Raw genomic sequence first — 19,165 nt, 5'->3', positions numbered from 1 at the left:
TTGCTTTGTTTTTAAGCTTTAATCAGTATCTCCAAATTAGGATTGGTTTTACAGTGACTACACACATGGTTAAAACAATAGCATTTCTGAAGTAACGGATATTGAACACAAGAAACCTGAGATCTTCTATGTTTTATTTATCAGAAAATGCCTTTTGATTTGATTCTTCATGCTCAAATTGTTTGAGATTCTCTATTATACGTGTTGAAAACCATCTTAAGATATACTGAATACTTTCCAGGACCCCAATGATTTTCACTGTCTTTGAATACCTGACAGATTTAAGGTTTATATAGAATTGCAGTAGGCTGTTGATAGCCAGTTAACATGGTAATGACCTGTCCCTACTAGTACCACAGAGCTCCCAACATTCCCTTATCGGCTAACATTAAAATCGATTTCAGAGTGATACATTGGGAAAGTTTAAATAAGTTGTTGTAACATAGTGTTTCTCGTGAATTCTAAAGGAGGCATAAATAAATAACAGGACCGTGTTTATCTCTGTGATTGAGGACGCTGATATTTCACTGGCTCGAGTTTCCCACTTGAGAAGAAATTTAAGATTGGTTTCAAGCTGTCTACCTGCATCTTTCCCATCTTGTAAGCACGCTTTTAACTGCCGAGGGCTGAGATTGGGAGGAATGGTTATCAAACCACAGATGTTTTTGCAATGAAACTGTGCACCTCCGACCAAGTCGCTGTGGTTCAGGAGATGATAGATGGTATTTCCATGTTGCCTTACAAAAGGGTCAAAATGGCATGGCCAGCCCATGACAGTGAGACAGAGAAATGTTAGTCCTGAAAGGAAATTTATTTCATGGCTTCGGGGGAAGTTTGGTTGTCGTGAATAGGCTCTCTCTGTCAGTCTATAAAAATATTGTTTGTAAGGCAGTGATGTATGTGGGACAGACAGTGTAAGTGTGTTGGCAGACAGAGCAGCTACTTAAACAAATGCTAACCCAAGTACCTTATCGTAAGTCAAGTCCTGGATGTTTTTAGGGTAAGGATTGTTTGTGATAGAAATATCAATATAATTAAAGTAACTTATTCTGCATATCCCCCCCATTCTAATTTTTTAATCTTACAATTCTGAATTTTTATAATCAGTCATTATTCCATTATATTCACTTTTAAGTAATTCAGGAACATGAATGTGGACCAGCTTTATTAGTACTGTTCACATACAGCTCTTATAAATTTGGAGACAGTTAAGCCACTGCCTTTTTCTCTTCCCTACCCCATAGGAGATAACAGCCACCGGCATAAATCCATTAACTGATTATGTGGTAGAGAGACTCAGTGGCTGTGCTCTCTCAATTTGCAAAATTGGACCAGTGAGGTATCTTTTTTTCCACAGAGATTCACAAACAGAAAGGAGTATCATAAGAAAAGAACATAAAAGATTAAAAATGGTGTTTGTGAGAGGTTTGGTTTTGCAGGGTTTGGATGTAAATGGGATTCATTTGAGGCAGTGTTCAAGTAGAACTCTTCAACACCAAATATTTCTTATCCAGACAACCTCAAGTAATGCATTTGTCAAAAATGAAGAATACTTTTTACAAGAAGTCTTGAAAGCCTGATAGATGTATAAAAATGAAATCACATGTTCAAAAAATAACATGACCAAAATATTAGTGAACACAGTATGATTGAAAAAGCCATTTGCTTCTGGATTTTGCAAAAGCAATCTGAGTTTTGTGTGTGTGTGTGTGGGGGGGGTGTTGTTAAAAATAGGGATTATGAGTAGGGTTTGCTTATTTTGGTAGGAAACTGATTCTCAAATGTCACATGCAAAGAACTTTCTTTTAAATTATCCTAAACTCCGTAGGAGAAGGGATGTTTTCGCTGGGAGTGAGAGTTATTTGTCTTAAGGCTCTTCAGGGGTGCTGAACAAAAGGCACTGAGTCATTTCAGGTTTAGACAAATACTCTACCATCAGCTTCCATAGAAACTTGTTACACAGAACACAGGGAAATTTAGGGAGTGAGGGATTGCCCCCTCCCATCTACTGTTGTGTCTACTGTACACTCAGATATTCTGTATTATTACAACAGGTTTATAACATTTTGGCATAGTGATCATTAACAAAAATCCTTTAAATTTATAATGGATATGAAAGATGTTTATCCTTCACAATCCTATATGGAAATGCAGTTTATAAACAGAAGAAAGAAACTTTAATCTGCACTTTAAGTAAAATTTACATTCTTTTAGGCAAAAAACCTATTTTTAAGTCAGTATACTCACACGTTTGGGTCAGGCATTGTTTTAACCATCATGAATTAACCTTTTCCATTCTAATGTACGTCTGATGATAGAAGACAAAGAAATCACTGGAAAGAAGCCTGCTTTTCTAATCTCTCTCATTGGGGTTTCTCTCTCAGAGAGGAGAAAACTACAGTCTAACGACGTTTGGATAACATTGTTTGCATGTGATTTGTGTTTTTGTTACTGTGCTTAAACACCCTCTTTAAACGCAGAGTATTTCACTCTGCTTGCCTTTCCCACCCATCCCCCTTAGCATTTTTCCTGCTCCTCCGCGGCTGGACCAGACTTGACCTGGCCCCAGATCCTGTGTCAGAGGCCATGACCCAGGTGTCGGAGCAGTCATGCTGTTGGCCTCTTCTCTGAATAATTATATGGGGTGGGGGGTATTGTGTTGGAGGGACAGGCTTGGGGGCAGTGCAGTCACCCCGGCTAGCCAGACCAAGGGGCTCTCTAGTCAGACCACAGGGGAACAAAGGCCCTGAAAAGGCTCGCACAAAACCGTGTAACACAAAAGATTAAATTAAAAGTGGACATTGGGCCAGATACTCAGTTTCATCCTTCAGAATCTCACCTTTCTCACTGATTCTGAGTACTTCCTAATTTAACATTTCCAAACTTTACATGTGGTGATATTATAGCAGCAAACTTTCAGATTGTTACTTACCTCTGTATAGTCTAATTAGTTTGACTTCTTGAATGCTTTATAGCCATCTTAATGGCTTTGTGGTTAACATTAGCAAAGCTTCCTACAGTGGTGTTTTAAGCGAATAATTTAAAGCAGTACATAGTGATTTTTAAAGTAAGGCTTTGTGTTTTCTTAAGACATTTTACTAAACATGTTCCATGTCTAAATCAAACCAAGTGGCAGGAACTGTCCCAAAGTAGATATAATTGCTTTATGTTTCTTTTGGTCCTTGGAAGACTTTCCCCCCACCACCTGAGAAGTTTTCCTTAGAAGGATATGGCATAAGACTCATTAAGTCTTATTTAGATTTGGATTTTAGAAATGATGTCAGAGGAGGCTTTATAGATGTAAGGTAAAAGTTTTCTCATGGTCCCTGACCTCAGGTGTTTTCTTAGTTTTATCTACCTTGACCTGTCCACTCCAGCCCTGCTCTTTTCAAGGGTTCTGGAGTGTCACCAACACAGCAGCTAAAGGAAACAAAGGACTGGTTTTCATGACCCCAATAATATCTCTTTTTTTTGTTGGTCCATAGCTAAATACTTTGTAATTAATAGTTTTCTATTATGCATTTTCCAGGAAACCAAACTTCTAGAAGTATTAGTATTACAACAAGGAATCCATAAAGTTTGAGTCGATGTCTGTCAGTTTTGCCATCTGAGTTCTAATTCTTTACTATCTTATTATTACCAAAACCATTCACAATAGAACAGGTAGAAATATAGGAAGCAAAATAACCACAAATTCTACCTTTTAGACCTAAATACTACTGTTAACACTTTGGTACACATCAGAAAATAATGCATTTCTACTTTCATTCTCCTTTATCACTCTATTACCAGTGTTACCACATCCTTGGTGCTTAAATCCATGTTTTCTGCTACCCCCAACACCCCCACCCTTTCCTGATGAGTTTATTCTGTTAAAAGACCTAGATACCAGATGTCACTTTTATCCTCCGTGACGTCCCTGTAGCCCTGGACATCGTCTTCTCATGGCTCCCGTGATCCCTTCCCGGTTTTCCTCATGACTCCTTAACACCACTTCCCATCTCACACCCACGTCTCTAGTCCCTGCTGGTACCCTGTCCTCTGTGTACTGGACTGCTGACTGTGGATCTCTGTCCTCACTACCAGCTCAGCCCACACTTTCTCACCCATGGTCAGCTCCCCTTGACTTACTCCCGCATCTCTGATGCCATGTGTCATTGGCTCTGCATCTCCTCTACCATTTCTGTTGGTTCACCCAGGCTGGACACTTGGAGCTGTCTGACGGATGAGTACCTTCTCTCAACAATTCCATTTACTAAAGCCATCTTTTGTGTCTATATAACAAAATCCATGCTGGCTCGCCTGGTTCTTAAACCTGAGATCTACCCACAGCCTAACTTTTCTACGTGACCTTCACTCATGCACTTACCCATCTCTTCCCTGTTACTCATCCCTGATCTACATGTTCCTGTCCTCAAGCCTTCCCTTACACTCTTCTTTGGCCTTAATCTCTTATGTTCACATGCACTACTTCCATGAAGTAGTAGAAGTACTTCCTCCTTCATGCAGTAAAAAAACTACCAGTAACTTTTTTCCTTCTTTTGAATTCCGTTAGTCTTAACACATCTCTTCACAGTAGTTATTCCTGTCTTGCACGATATTTACTTGTACTTTGTCTTAGGTTCCCTGATATACTGTTACCTAAACAAATTTGAAGACAACCGATAGACTTCAACTTGCTAATCCTAAAGACGAGGAAACTGACTTCCAGGGGACTGCATTTGCAGCCACAGAGCTACTAAACCCAAGATTCAAATCCAAATCCCCTAATGGTCAAAGCAGCCCTCTCCTCTGTATTTACTTACTTAGCACTGGAAAGCACCTACTTGGTGTGCATTTCTAAAAGCAAGTTACAAATATAAATCCATCAAGTCCTCATTTTATAGATAAGGAAACTCAATTTTTAAACCAAAGTAGTCTGGTTCCAGAGTCTATCCTTTAGTCACCATGCCAGCCTGCCCTTCTGCCTGAGAGGGAGCAGGGAGCAGGGGTCATGTGATGCTGCTAGTAATTATTTTCATTACTAAAGGTATTCTTATCGGTATATTATTGTTACAGAGTGGCACTCTCGGAGATACTTTGTGTGGATTAATTCATTTCCTCTTCCTAACACCCTTGAGAGGTAGATTGTTATCATCATCATTACCCATCTTACAGGCAGTTTTAACAAAGGTATGGAGGGTGAAAATAACTTCTGCAGGTTGCGCAGTAATGACCCAGCTGGATCAGAATCCAGGAAGCCTGGGGCATCTGAGACATTCGCTGTTGTGCTAGACTGTCTCGTAGCTTCCAAGTAGTGCTGAGTCATTAGGAAAGTTGTCTTTTGTTTGTCTCAGCCTTCTTCTCTGTAGAGGTCAGTTGACAAGAGCAATGATATAGCTCACAGGGTTTTTAAACTCCATGGGAAATATTTATATATATGACAAATACGGATTCAAAGCACCCTTCTTCTTTTCACTGCTTTGCATTTCATGCAGTCCTTCTTTTGACGAAATTTAAGCAATTGCCATATGTCATGGTAGCTCCCACCTTCAGTAGATGAAGTGGGGCCATCTCTTGGTACAGGCACACAGATGCCATCTAGTGGTAGAGAGGAGAAGTGCAAGTTACTGGGATGAAACCCTGGAAGACCTGGGTTTTCTGCTGTTTTGTGGTCTTTGGGAACATGTTGCAAAGAAAATTAGGTATATTATACCAAAGCTTTTGTAGGTTATTTAGGATGTATAAAGATACAGTTAATTCACTATTGTTGTTAAATCAGGTACTTTTAGAAAGGAATTTAGGTCCTTGATTAAGACCTTTGCATTGTAGAGAATCTGATTTTATTGAACTTTTTTCTTGTTCTCATTGCAGTCATTGAGAGTAATAAACACTGAATTGTTAAAACTGGATGTAATTAACAATGAATGAATTTGTTGTCTCCATCTGCTTGCTCTTGCTAATGCTAGCTCTCAAACTTCCATATTTCCATTTCATGAAACAATCTACTGTTCTTCCATTAGGGAAGAAATCTGTTATGTTGTTTTCTAAAACTTTCATATCATCAGCGAGTTTTGTTAGACGATGAGACATTATTGAATGAACATGGAAGACGTGGGCGAAGGTGGATTTGAAGCTGAGAGGATTATACACCATGTGACATGGTTGCCAAAACAGCAAGCTTTCTTAGTGGCTATAAAATACAGAGCACAGCTCCTTCAAGCATGAATACAAGGCAGACACACACTTGGGAGCCTTTGCCTGCTCCACAAACCAAGGAACATTAATGAGGACAGAGAGCAGTTAGAGCTCAGCTTTAGTATTTGCCAACAGCTCACTTACTGACATTCTGAATTCCAGACCTTGGTTGCATGAATGAAACATCCTTGATGGGTTTTTTTGCCATGATTCCAAATTTAAGTGTATGGTATTTTTGGTAGTACCCTTTCTGTTCTCCTGAGCAACTTTGCTCATTATAATAACAACAATAATAATATTATATCTCTACTAATTATAGGAACTATACAAATTCCTTAATAGCCATGCTTTCATTTAATACTCTTAAAATCCCTGTCAGGGATTATTTGTCTATTTTCCAAATGAAAGTAAGCCAGGCTTAGAAAACTAAAAAAAATATACTCTCAAGGCTATACATTTAGTAAATAGTATTTACAGAATATTCATTTATCAGTCTGTACTCTGGTAGATTGAAATTAAAAGCACAAGTTATGGCTTTCTTTTTTAAAAATTTTATTTCATTTTTTAAAAAAAATTTAAGTCATGTCTGCACTCAGCATGGGGCTCCAACTCACAATCCCGAGATCAAGAGTCATACGCTCTTTCAGCTGAGCCATCCAGGCTCCCCAACAGTAATGGCTTTCTAACTGCTGAGTCTTTCATATAGTATCTGACTTTTGGTAGGCATTTGGTAAATGTTATTGGATACCTGTATACTCTTTCTTGGCCAGTCAGACTTCTAGTTTTGATTTCTCCTCATGTGAAAACAAAGTCAAGTGGGAAAGTTCGTGATGAGAATGAATCAGAAAGGAAAGAAGGTGAAGCAAATCCTAGAGCGGAGGAGAAAAGAAGAAGGAGTGCTACCATAGCAGTGTTTGAGGAAGGAGAGCTTCATTTTTTGGGGCAAAGGTTGAGTCCATAATAAAGGTACAGGTTAATTTGGTTGGGACCACAGTTATGGTAACCTCAGCTGACACTCACTAGAGTTTGTGTTCAATTAATTTGAGCATATTTCCTGGCCTTCCATCTTTATATATTGCTAAATCTTTAAGTTTAACCATCAAGGCAAATACTACCTAGTGGAGCCGTCACTCCTGAGACCTTTAAGAATTAGCCCCAATGAGCGATTTTTATGCTCCATGTGTTGAGTTTGGAAGGAAATGGGACCAACCCTCTCCCCTCTTTTTATTTCTCCTTTTATCCTCACTGGGTTTTGGGAAGTCCTGAACAATTCTTTGTGGCTGCTTTTACTGACTCTGCTGTTTTCCCCATAAACCGCATTGCCTAAGTCTGCTGAGTCCCATGTAACCAAGCACCACAGACGTGGCAGTCCTTGACTCAAGAAGGGCTGTTAGCAGGCCTTGGAAACTATATGTACAGGGTCCCTGTAGCATTTCACAGTATTGAGGCTGAGTCTCTGCTTTGTCCTTTATGCACTGGAGGGTTTTCTCAGAACTCTAGAGTTTTAGGACTTGTGCTCTTATGCTGAGGTACATTATCTGTGCATTTAACTATATTGAATATGTTGGTCCTAAACTCTGATTTCTTACTCTGTATCTTTAATTTTGTTAATTGTATAGCTTTTTTTTCTTTCTTAGCTGATTACTCTTGCCGTCTGATAGTGCTCCTTTTAACATTAGCCCAGGGCTCTGGTCCCCTGGGTCCAAGACATCACATCTCTAACAAATTGGTGCATGAACATGAGTCTTATTGCTCTGAGGACTCGATTAACCAACCAAAATAATGTCACTAGATTTTGAGGCTGGAGTCCTATTTCTCGGAGCCTGAAAGGAGCACATGGTAAATGCTCATGTCCCACTGCTGCTCAGCTTGGCCCCCAACCTGGCACTTCAATTTTGTTACACGAGATTCTTTGAAGAGCATAGTCGATCACGTGAACGTTAAATGGGCTTTCCTCTCCTTTATTTTTTTCCCACTAAAATGGTTTTAAAAATTATCCTGACCCTTGTTGTACTTCTTGTGTATGGATAGAACGGAATCTCATGCACCTGATATACTTGATTTGCCAGCCTCTGATGGTTTGCCTTTTCCTGACCTCATAGAAACGTGCAGGCAAAGGAGCCCAGCCTGGGAGGTCGTTGCTCCGGCGACTTGGATGATTTCCAGATGGGCACCAGAAAAACTGGGCTGTTACCATGCTGAGTAGGTTGTACAGGGGCTAAGCGTGCTTTCCTCTCATTGTCTCAGGACACAGACGTTGCTTCTCGTCAACCAGAAAAGGTTGATTTGGGGTTTAAAATTTAAGCAGCTCATTTTTCAAAGATGACGGGAAAATGAAGAATCAATTTTAGGACTAAAAATAAATAACCGTTCCAGAGAAATATTCATGAAGTGTTAATTGATTATTTGCACAGTGGAAAAAAAGATTAATCTTTCCACCCATACTCATAACCTCATCAAAATCTGCTTTCGGTGAGAGTGGCTATATCTGTGTCTGGCTCTCTGACGATGCGAGCTACTTGGGACAAACTCTGTCTCATCCCTCGTCTTCTGTATTTCCTAATTCCTGGTGCAACACCCCACACTCGGTAGGCTTTCCTAAAGATAAGTTTCTGATTGAGTAGAGACAGAAGAAAGAAATACATTTGAAGAACTCAACGACAGAGAGCCAAATGAATTCCATTTGTACCCATTCAGAGGGAGTATTTGTAAGACAGCACTCAGGATTCAGCTGCCTCATGAGTTCAGCAATATGTTAAGAGGGAAGAAAGATGAACACGTTCAAATTAGGTTGCTGTTAATCTGAACAGAAGTCCTTGAATCTTAGAATTTCAGTGCTTACTGTTGGAAATCATCTGAGTAATGAAGTCCAAATGTATTTCTGTGTTTGTTTTCTGTAGTTATTTTACAAAACGTTTAAAAATATTTGTTTTAGAATTCATTATAAAGAGACAAAGTTACCTACTATAACAAAAGCACATGTGATAGAAATATCAGCAAGTCCTTGGTTTAGTTTTGTGTAGCACTAGACATGCTACATAACACTGTGGTACCACCGTTTATAGAATGGGAAGAACATTGATAGAATTTTGTGTTACTCATATATCATTTCCTATAGTATAATTGAATATTAGCCTTCCTACTTCCTATCTAAAAAGTATAGAAATGTCCTAAGTTGTATAAATTTTTTTTTTGTTCTTGTGATTTTAATTTTGTTAAAATGAATAGAAATTCGTTAAAAACAAATAAAAAATTTGTATTTTAGGACATTCTTTTAACCCATTTTAATATTAAATAATAGAATATATCAGTTTTTAAAATATGGAGACTCTCAAAATTATTTTGGAAACTTTAACAGACTTCATATTTTATTTTTGAATTTTTAAAGCAATTTCTACATCCAATGTGCAGCTTGAACTCACAACCTCGAGATCAAGAGTTGCATGTTTCCCCAACTAAACCAGCCAGACGCAGCCCTATTTTTTGGATTTTTAAATGTTTAAATTCACTCTAGAATTATTTTTATCCATTTATTCTAAGTTTTTGCACATTGGATATATCTTTCAAGGATTTTTTTTTTTCTTATGAAGTATTAGATCTATTTACACATTTATTATTATTTAGAGAAATGTAATACAGAAATATATTAAAGTTAGAAATATACCATATAGTCCAGCAGCCCCACTTCTGGTTATGTATCAAAAGGTAATGAAACCAGTATCTTGAAGAGATAACTGCACCCATGTTCATTGCAGCATTATTTGTAATAGTCAAGATATAAAACCACCCTAAATGTCTGCTGCTGGGTGAATTGACAAAGAAAATATGGCCTATACACACGATGGAATATTATTCAGCCTTTAATAAGGAAGGCAATTCAGCGTTTGCACAACGTGAATGAGCCTAGACAATGTTATGCTAAGTGAAATAAGCCAGATACAGAAAGACAGTTACTGCATGATTTCAATAATGTATGGGATCCCAAATAGTTGAACCCAGAGAAGCAGAGAGTAGAACAGTGGTTGCCAGGGCCTTCAGGGATGGAGGATATGAGGAAGTATTGCTCATGGGTACAAGGTTATACTTAGGCAAGATAAATAAGTCCTGGAGATCTGATGGACAGCATGGTGATGATACTCATCGATACTGTATTATAAACTTGAGCTTTACCGAGATCTTGTTTTTAAGTACATACCCACCCAAAAATGGTTACTGTGTGAGATGATAGGATATGTTTGTTAGCTTGATTGTAGAGATCACCTCACAATGCACGCATGTGTCAAACATCATCTCATATACCTTAAATATATACCTTAAATATATGTTCATCAACTATACCTCAGCAAAGCTGGGGGGAAAACACATTATTTCTCAGTAGTATTTATTTTTGTCCCAAGCAAGTACTCGATAATTAAATGTTATCATAGTTATATTTAAATGTATTTATATCATTACACTTCTCAAAATATGTCCTAAAACATGTCATTTAAAATTTATAACTAGGGGTGCCTGCGTGGCTCAGTGGGTTAAGCGTCTGCCTTCAGTTCAGGTCATGATCCCAGGGTCCTGGCATAGAGCACCCTCATCCGGCTCCCTGCTCAGCGGGGAGCCTGCTTCTCCCTCTCCCCCTGTCTGCTATTCCACCCACTTGTGCTCAATCTCTCTGTGTCAAATAAATAAAATATTTTCAAAAAATAAAATAAAATGTGTAACTTTATTTCCTCAAAAAACTGAAAAAATTTTGTGTATATATCCAAGGGCCTTTGGGTTTCCTATTTTGACAGTTAATGAGCACCAGTAGAGGGAGCTCCAGCTCCTCTTTCTTGGTGAATTTAGCTGTTGGCCTGAAAATGGGTTAATGGAAAGGGTACACATAGAAATAAACTTCAGTAACACATGGTTGTGAAACTTTTTAAAGTTACTAAAGGATGACAATCATAATTATCTTTACCTTTGAGGGGGAGAATAAGCTCACTTTGATTTCCCTTCTTAAGGTAGCTAAACCTCCGATAACTAAACAAAAAATTTCTGTATAGTGAAACGTCTTAGAAGTGACCCCTTAGGCAATCTCCAAGGCTTTTAGGATCAAGAATCTATCTCTGGTCAGTTGAGGAGGAGGACAGAGAGTATTGGTGTTAATGTTATTGTTTGAAGAAAGGTTAAGTAAAATTGTAAGTAACTGGTAGTTACAGTAGCAATGTCACACGAAGGTGCATTGCTGAGTCACTATGTAGGCTAGGAAAAGGAAAAATATCTCATTTTATTTTAAACTGTTATGTATCCAGAAGATTTTTAAACCAAACTCTGCAAAGGCTCTGGAGGGCTGATATCTAGAGGCCTGGACCAAATTATTACCTGTCAGTTTCTTTATAGACCCCAGAAGAAAGTACCACGTGAGGCTTCTGGCTTACAACAACATAGAAGATGGCTATCAGGCAGATCAGACAGTCAGCACTCCAGGATGCGTGTGTAAGTAAGGGTTATGGTAGCACATTTCACTCTGTATGGCGCACAGGCCTTGTTCTTCATTTCCTTCTGTAAATTTAAGTTTCATTACTTCTTGGAATCCTTGGTGCTTTTCTATCTTCCATGGCACCTACCATAGTTATTTTGAACAAGTACATGCTCAGAATAAATATTTAAGTGAGGTGTATTTAATTATAAGAACCTATTTTACTTTTGCAAACAAAAGACCTTCAGAAATTTAACTGGGAAAAATAACCCTGAATACCTATCTGCTCTAATCTTGAGGCTATTTATTTCCTTCCAATTACTATTCAGTTTTACTGGTGCTAAGACCTGTTTGGTTTTATTGCTACTGAAGAGGGTGTCAGTTTAGTTTTAAGTCCATTGCTGGCCTTCTGAATGTCTTGGGCTAGTAGTCTGTCTTCTTGGTGCTTCTCTTTTATAATCTAAGTATTGATATTTGATTCCTTACCTGATGTATGGAAGAATTGCTCAGAATTGAATGATATACATCTCTAAATGTATCCCTGAAAACTCTTTAATGAAAAAAAGGACCTCAAGTCAACTAGTAGGGTGGGGAATTGTGATTTTATCATTTTACCACTTTCTATAGTAATATGCGGTGCAGTAAATTAACATGGTCTTTTTCAATAGCTGTTCGTGATCGCATGGTTCCCCCTCCACCGCCACCCCACCATCTCTATGCGAAGGCTAACACCTCATCTTCCATCTTCCTGCACTGGAGGAGGCCTGCGTTCACCACTGCACAAATAATCAACTACACCATCCGCTGTAACCCTGTTGGCCTGCAGAATGCTTCTTTGGTTCTATACCTTCAAACGTATGTAGCTTCTGTTAATAGTGGTTTTCTTTGCTCTTTTGCCTACTCGCACTTGTTTCTTACCCTCTTGGGCCAGCATGACATTTAGCTATGAAAACCTGTTTCTGGACTTACCTTACTTATAAAATGGCTGGGAGTTTTGCATCTTTGCCATATTCAGTTCTGAAAACTACATCTGACTTTCAGTTTCTATAAATTAATATTATTATTTTTTTTTTGGTTCCTCAGCCTCATGCAACAAGATTAGGCAAGAAGGTATTATTACTTCCAACTGGTTAAACTTAGCATGTTTAAAGGAAAAAAAATAAAAGACCACTTTCATGCTGGTATAAAAAAATAAAGCTTATTCTGGTTTTTTGGATATAGTTAGAAAAATGCCCATCATTATGGTTTAAAAGAATGATACGACTTTCAGTATTTTAGAGGAAATCCCTTTGTATTGGGATATTTCCAAACTGCTATTCTAAACTATATCATAGTTTCTGAGAGGCAATTTGTAGGCTAATTTCTATAGGATAATACCAAATATTATATTTTAATAGAGGAAATTTTTTAGTCTAAAAAATTGTTTTTAAAGAAAATGAGGTAATAATAACAGGATACTTCCCTGAGTTGACTGGAAATACTGATAATCTCTTAGAAACAATGTACTACCGGCATTACCAACTTTGATACTCACTTTATAGATCAGAAACTCACATGTTGGTTCAAGGTCTAGAACCAAACACCAAATATGAATTTGCTGTACGACTGCATGTGGACCAGCTTTCCAGCCCCTGGAGCCCCGTTGTCTACCATTCAACACTTCCAGAAGGTACAGGCATTTATCTAAATGTTTAAAAAATAGATATGTCCTTTAAGAGCACCTGGTGGCTCAGTCGGTTGAGCATCTCCCTTTGGCTCAGGGCCCTGAGATTGAATCCTGTGTCAGGCTCTCTGCTCAGCAGGGTGTCTGCTTCTTTCTCTCCCTCTGTCTCTCTACCTGCTCATTCTCAATCTCTCAAATAAATAAATAAAATCTTAAAAAAAAAAATAGAAATGTCACTTTAAAGAAGGTACTACCTAGTTACTACCCAGATTGGCATGTATGCATTTGTTTTGTTTTTTAACTTTTGAAATGTATTTTCTTTTATTATAGTAAATGTTTATTCCTCTCACTTTATATATTACATAAGCCAGTAGGCTTAAATCTAATGTCTCTTTGGGGAACCACTACATTTTCTAAAATCAGGTGTGCTGTTCAAGACTGTACCCATGTAATTTAAAATGGAAGTAAATGAATAGTGTATTTAATGATGTTGGGAGCCCATTTAAAAGTAATGTGTGTGATGGCTTGAGGCTATGCAGTGTGGTGGTTGGGATATCTGATCAAGCACCCTTTCTGGAGCTTCTCTGTGCTACTCACTAAGGTATTTCATGTCTGTGGACCTGCATTTCTTTTCTCTAGAATGAGGGTGAAGAAGTAGATGATCTATGTAAGGACCCTCACAGCTCTAGTCTGATTATGCTGAGAGAGAACAAAGGAAAGACACTGACTTCAACAAGCATAGGGCCTCTTGGCTATGTTCTGTATTTGATGTGGTGCCAAAACCCAGCTCTTTACACTTTTAGCTCCTACTAAATATGTGGTCAACTAAAATCCCAAGACTTGACTGCTTTCGCAGGTATAAAGACTTAGTCTAAGGTCTCTCCTGTGAACTCACTGATTCACAACTTTTTGGAGAATAACTAAATGTTTTGGTCTCAGAAGTATTTTCTTCAGTGGCTTCCTAGATCAAGTGAAATATATATTCTGTATGTTTTTTAGTAAGAAATGTAGTTTAGATTCAATACCTAATGGTGGTGTTGCTTGTGGAATTGTAAACCTTTCTAGTTATCAGGTGGGCAAAACAATTATCAAAAGCTCTCGGAATTCCTACACAATTTGACTTAGTAATTCTCCATTTAGGAATCTACCATATCCCCCCCTCTATTTTTATGTTTTAAACATTATAAAAATGAAATTAGCTCTCAGAAAAAGAAGAAAAAATAGTGTTTTACCACTAATGATCTGTAAAGGCTGTGATTCTGAGATGTTTTGATAGTGGTTTCTAGTTTTTTACTCTTTTCCCTGAGTTTCCAGCCTATTAGCCAGGTATTTGAGTGTTTATCACCATTTAATCCTAGTAGTAACACAGTATTTCCTTCATGTGTGCGCAGCACCGGCAGGCCCACCCGTTGGAGTAAAAGTGACATTGATAGAAGATGACACTGCTCTGGTTTCTTGGAAACCACCTGATGGCCCAGAGACCGTGGTGACACGCTACACCATCTTGTACGCTTCCAGGAAGGCCTGGATTGCAGGAGAGTGGCAGGTCCTACACCGAGAAGGTAAATATGAGCATAAAGGATCCAAGAGGATGAACAGTAAGATTACGGATGATAAGGAAACAAACAGAAAGAAGGATCTAGAGTTTGTTTTTTGAATTTAGGAAGTAACAAATTATAAAGGATTTGGGTTTTTATTAGCAAAGCATTGGGAAACCATCACCATATTTTGAGCATGAGCATATGATTCACATTCCAGGAAGATCACTCTTGACTGTTGTGACTAGAATGGGTTTGGTGCAGGAGGGTTGGGTCAGAATAATGTAGAATCTAAGAAGTGACTGTAGTGGCCCAAAACTATAGGCCTGGATTAGGATATGGAGGCTTGAGATGGAAGGAAGAGGATGGCCAGATGATAGTAGCTTAAGTAGAGAAAGAAAGCAAGCAAGGAAAGAAGAATTGTTATAGACGACTACTAGATTTCCAGTGGTTGTGTGTCTTGCAGTGGAGTAGCAAATGCTGGATGAAGATCTGGTTTAAGGGAGCATACGTTTGCACTAAAATGGTCCACATACAAATAAATTGGCCCACATGAATATCAGGGTCCCACTTAAGTACTTACTTTAAACATGCATGCTGGGAAAAGAACAGTTTGCTAAGCAATTAAAAGCTTTAGAAGGATTTCAAGAGGGTAATTTTTTGGCCACCTGCATATTCTAAACACTTTTACAACACTAGACATTTGTACCTATATTTCACCTTTTAAAAGGAATGTTTACCTAATTAGGATGAACTTTAAAGATATGAACATAATATAAAACTTTCTATGCAGTTGTAAAACACATAGTGACTTTTGTTGGAATTTTAATAGTCCTATATTCATGTTTTTTATTATGCAGAAGCTCTACCAAGTAATACTTTCTTAATCCCTGAACAGACTTGAAAGTGATAAGTACTTGCCAGCAATACAATTTTATATTTGTATCAGTTACCTATTGTTACCTAACAAACCACTTTAAAAATTAGCCATGGTATTTTCTCACAGTGTTGTGAGTCAGCAATTTGGACTGGGATCAGCTGGACACTTCTCTTAGTCTCTCCTGAGGTCACTCATGAGACTGAAATCATCTCATGGTTTCAACAGAGTGTGAGTAGTTCAAAAACAGCAAGAGTGAGTTCCAATGCCAGGAGGAGAGGGAGAGGTTGCACATACAAAGCTTTGCAAGCCTCTGCTTGTATCACTTTGCTGATGTCCCACTGGGCAAAGCAAATCAGGTAGGGAAACCCAGAGTTAGTGTGGGAGAGGATTGCCCAGGGGTGTGGATAGATGGAGGCATGATTTATTTGCAACTATTAGTCTTACAGACTACCACAATATTCTTAAAATGTACAATTCACTTTTAGTTAATTCCAAAATGATTTATTGACACCTTTGACCCCGACTAACCTGATTTATCACGTGAGTGCTTCTTCCCTTTAGCTCTTCATTTGTACCTGCCTAAAAAGAAACAGTATTTTGTTTTGTCCTTTTAATGCATTCATTTGTCAGTTTCAGACAAGGCTCAGAAAACAACATTTTTCCTCATTGGTGACCCAGTAGTGAAATGGATTGTAATTGCAGGTTTTTACACTCCTATAAGAATTGCATGAAAGGGGGAAAAATCCATTTTTGTTATTATCTTACTTTTGTGATTTTAAGAAAAATTCTTAGCAAAAAACTATACCATCTTGTACATGTCCTTTTTTATGGCTAATGCTAGTACTTCATAGAGGACAAAGTGAACGATATAGGTAAAAATAGTTGAGGTGTTTTTTTGGGGGTTTTTTTGAGAATAAAAAACATAAAGGATTTGAGTCACCCACTTTTATTTTTATTTTTAAGATTTTATGTCTGAGTAGTCTCTACACTCAGTGTGGAGCTTGAACTCACAACCCCAAAATCAAACCCCAAAGGAGCCAGACAGGTGCCCCTTGAGTCACTCACTTTTAAACCAAAAGCAAAAAAATACATCATGGCATTTAAAGAAAAAAATAAAATGTAAAATGGTCTTTAATGTCTAATTATGGCAACTTTTGGAAAAGGTAAAAGTGTAGAAAAAGATGAGGAAAGAAGAAGGGGGAGAATATCAGTATTTCTTTCCTATGGATCTACTAATCTTCTATACAGGTTTTGCTTATACATATTTATGTGTATAATTAATTTACATATTTATTGACAAATGGAATAAGGGAAAGCATTTTTAAAATGTTCCTGATGACCAGATGGTATCTGTGGCTAAAAGCATGCATGGTTAAAATGGTTGAGCAGTGATGTGACATGAAATTATACTTGTATGTAATTTGAAGTGAATCAGAAATTAAGTCTTTACCTTCCTTATATGTAGTAAATTAGCACAAACTAGCCAATTATTTTAAAATCTAAAAGGCACTATATACAATCTTGCCCTATATACTGCAGCAATTCCTGAACTCTAGTCCTCATAGCATGAGTTTCCCACAGTTGTAAAGACGCTCCTTCTTAACAACAACAACAACAAAGTTATATGACTAAACTTAGCCTAAATAAATATGCCATTTCCTCCTATTAGAGATGTACATTGGACATTAAAGTTCTTCAGTAAAGGAATTTAACTCAACATTAGCCAAGTAAATCAGAATACCAATAGTAAGGAACATACTCATTAAATGAATGATTGAGTGATTACTGTGTGCCAGGCTTTTTTCTAGGCATTGGCAATACCACAGTGAACAAAACAATGTTCCTTCCCCCATTGATGCTTGTATCACCAGTAATATACAAACATGTAGATATTCAGGTCGTGTTATAAGTGATATTAAGAAAGCTGGGGAGGGAGGAGTCAAGATGGCAGAGAAGTAGCAAGCTGAGACTGCTTCAGCTAGCCGGAGATCAGCTAGATAGCTTATCTAAAGATTGCAAACACCTGAAAATCCATCGGCAGATCGAAGAGAAGAAGAACAGCAATTCTGGAAACAGAAAAACAACCACTTTCTGAAAGGTAGGACCAGCGGAGAAGTGAATCCAAAGCGACGGGAAGATAGACCCCGGGGGGAGGGGCCGGCTCCCGGCAAGCGGCGGAGCAACCGCGCACAAAATCAGGACTTTTAAAAGTCTGTTCCGCTGAGGGACATCGCTCCGGAGGCTAAACCGGGGCGAAGCCCACGCGGGGTCAGCGTGGCCTCAGGTCCCGCAGGGTCACAGAAGGATCGGGGGTGTCTGAGTGTCGCAGAGCTTGCGGGTATTGGAACGGGAAAGCCGGCTACAGAGACAGAGCCGACAGTAAGCTCGCAGCTCCGTGTTACCTTGAACCGGTCGCAGGCTCGGTGAGCTCGGAGCGCGGCCGGAGGTCAGGCAGACGGGAGTAACTGGGCGCGGTTCTCTGAGCGCGCACTGAGGAGTGCGGCCCTGGGCTCTCGGCTCCTCCGGCCGGAGACCAGGAGGCCGCCATTTGTATTCCCGTCCTCTGGAACTCTACGGAAAGCGCTCAGGGAACAAAAGCTCCTGAAAGCAAACCCGAGCAGATTACTCACCCCCGCCCCGGGTAAGGGCGGTGTAATTCCGCCTGGGGCAAAGACACTTGAGAATCACTACAACAGCCCCCTCCCCAGAAGATCAACAAGAAATCCAGCCGAGACCAAGTTCACCTACCAAGGAGTGCGGTTTTTCAATACCAAGGAGAGCAGCAGAATTCCAGAGGAGGAGAAAAGCCAAGCACAGAACTCATGGCTTTTTTCCTGTGATTTTTTTTTAGTCTTGCAGTTAATTTAATTTTTTTCTTTTTCATTTTTTTTTTTTTTTTTTTCTTTTTCTCGCCTTCGGGTAAAATTTTTTTTTTTAACTGTTAACTGTTACCTTTTTCTTTTTTTTAACGATTTTTTTACTAGTTTATCTAATATATATATATATTTTTTTTTTACATTTTCTTAGGTGTTTTCTTTTTTTAAAAATTCTTTTCTTTTCTTTTTCTTTTTTTTTTTCTTTTTCTTTTTTCTTTTTTTTTTTCTTTTCTCTATCCTTTTTTAACCTCTTTTTATCCCCTTTCTCCCCACTCACGATTTTGGATCTCTTCTAATTTGGTTTGAAAGCATATTTTCCTGGGGTTGTTGCCACCCTTTTAGTATTTTACTTGCCCCTTCATTTACTCTTATCTGGACAAAATGACAAGACGTAAAAATTCAACACAAAAAAAAGAACAAGAGGCAGTACCGAAGGCTAGGGACCTAATCAATACAGACATCGGTAATATGTCAGATCTAGAGTTCAAAATGACAATTCTCAAGGTTCTAGCCGGGCTCGAAAAAGGCATGGAAGATATTAGAGAAACCCTCTCGAGAGATATAAAAGCCCTTTCTGGA

General features: G+C 38.4%; 1 protein-coding gene across 1 annotated transcript in view; it reads left to right on the top strand.

Moving 5' to 3' along the window:
* LOC101687903 (protogenin) overlaps window positions 1-19,165 on the top strand; it is a 118,889-nt gene that overhangs the window by 88,746 nt on the left and 10,978 nt on the right. Inside the window, 5 exon segments of the mRNA XM_045067459.1 lie at window positions 11,551-11,646; window positions 12,298-12,484; window positions 13,171-13,298; window positions 14,684-14,854; window positions 16,125-16,147. Coding sequence (XP_044923394.1) covers window positions 11,551-11,646; window positions 12,298-12,484; window positions 13,171-13,298; window positions 14,684-14,854; window positions 16,125-16,147 — 605 coding nt within the window.

The sequence above is a fragment of the Mustela putorius genome, unplaced genomic scaffold (genome assembly GCF_011764305.1).
Source record: "Mustela putorius furo isolate JIRA1106 unplaced genomic scaffold, ASM1176430v1.1 tig00003896_pilon_pilon_pilon, whole genome shotgun sequence".
Lineage (NCBI taxonomy): Eukaryota > Metazoa > Chordata > Mammalia > Carnivora > Mustelidae > Mustela > Mustela putorius.
Note: the sequence above shows the minus strand (reverse complement) of the source record. Positions and strands in the feature narration are given on the sequence as shown.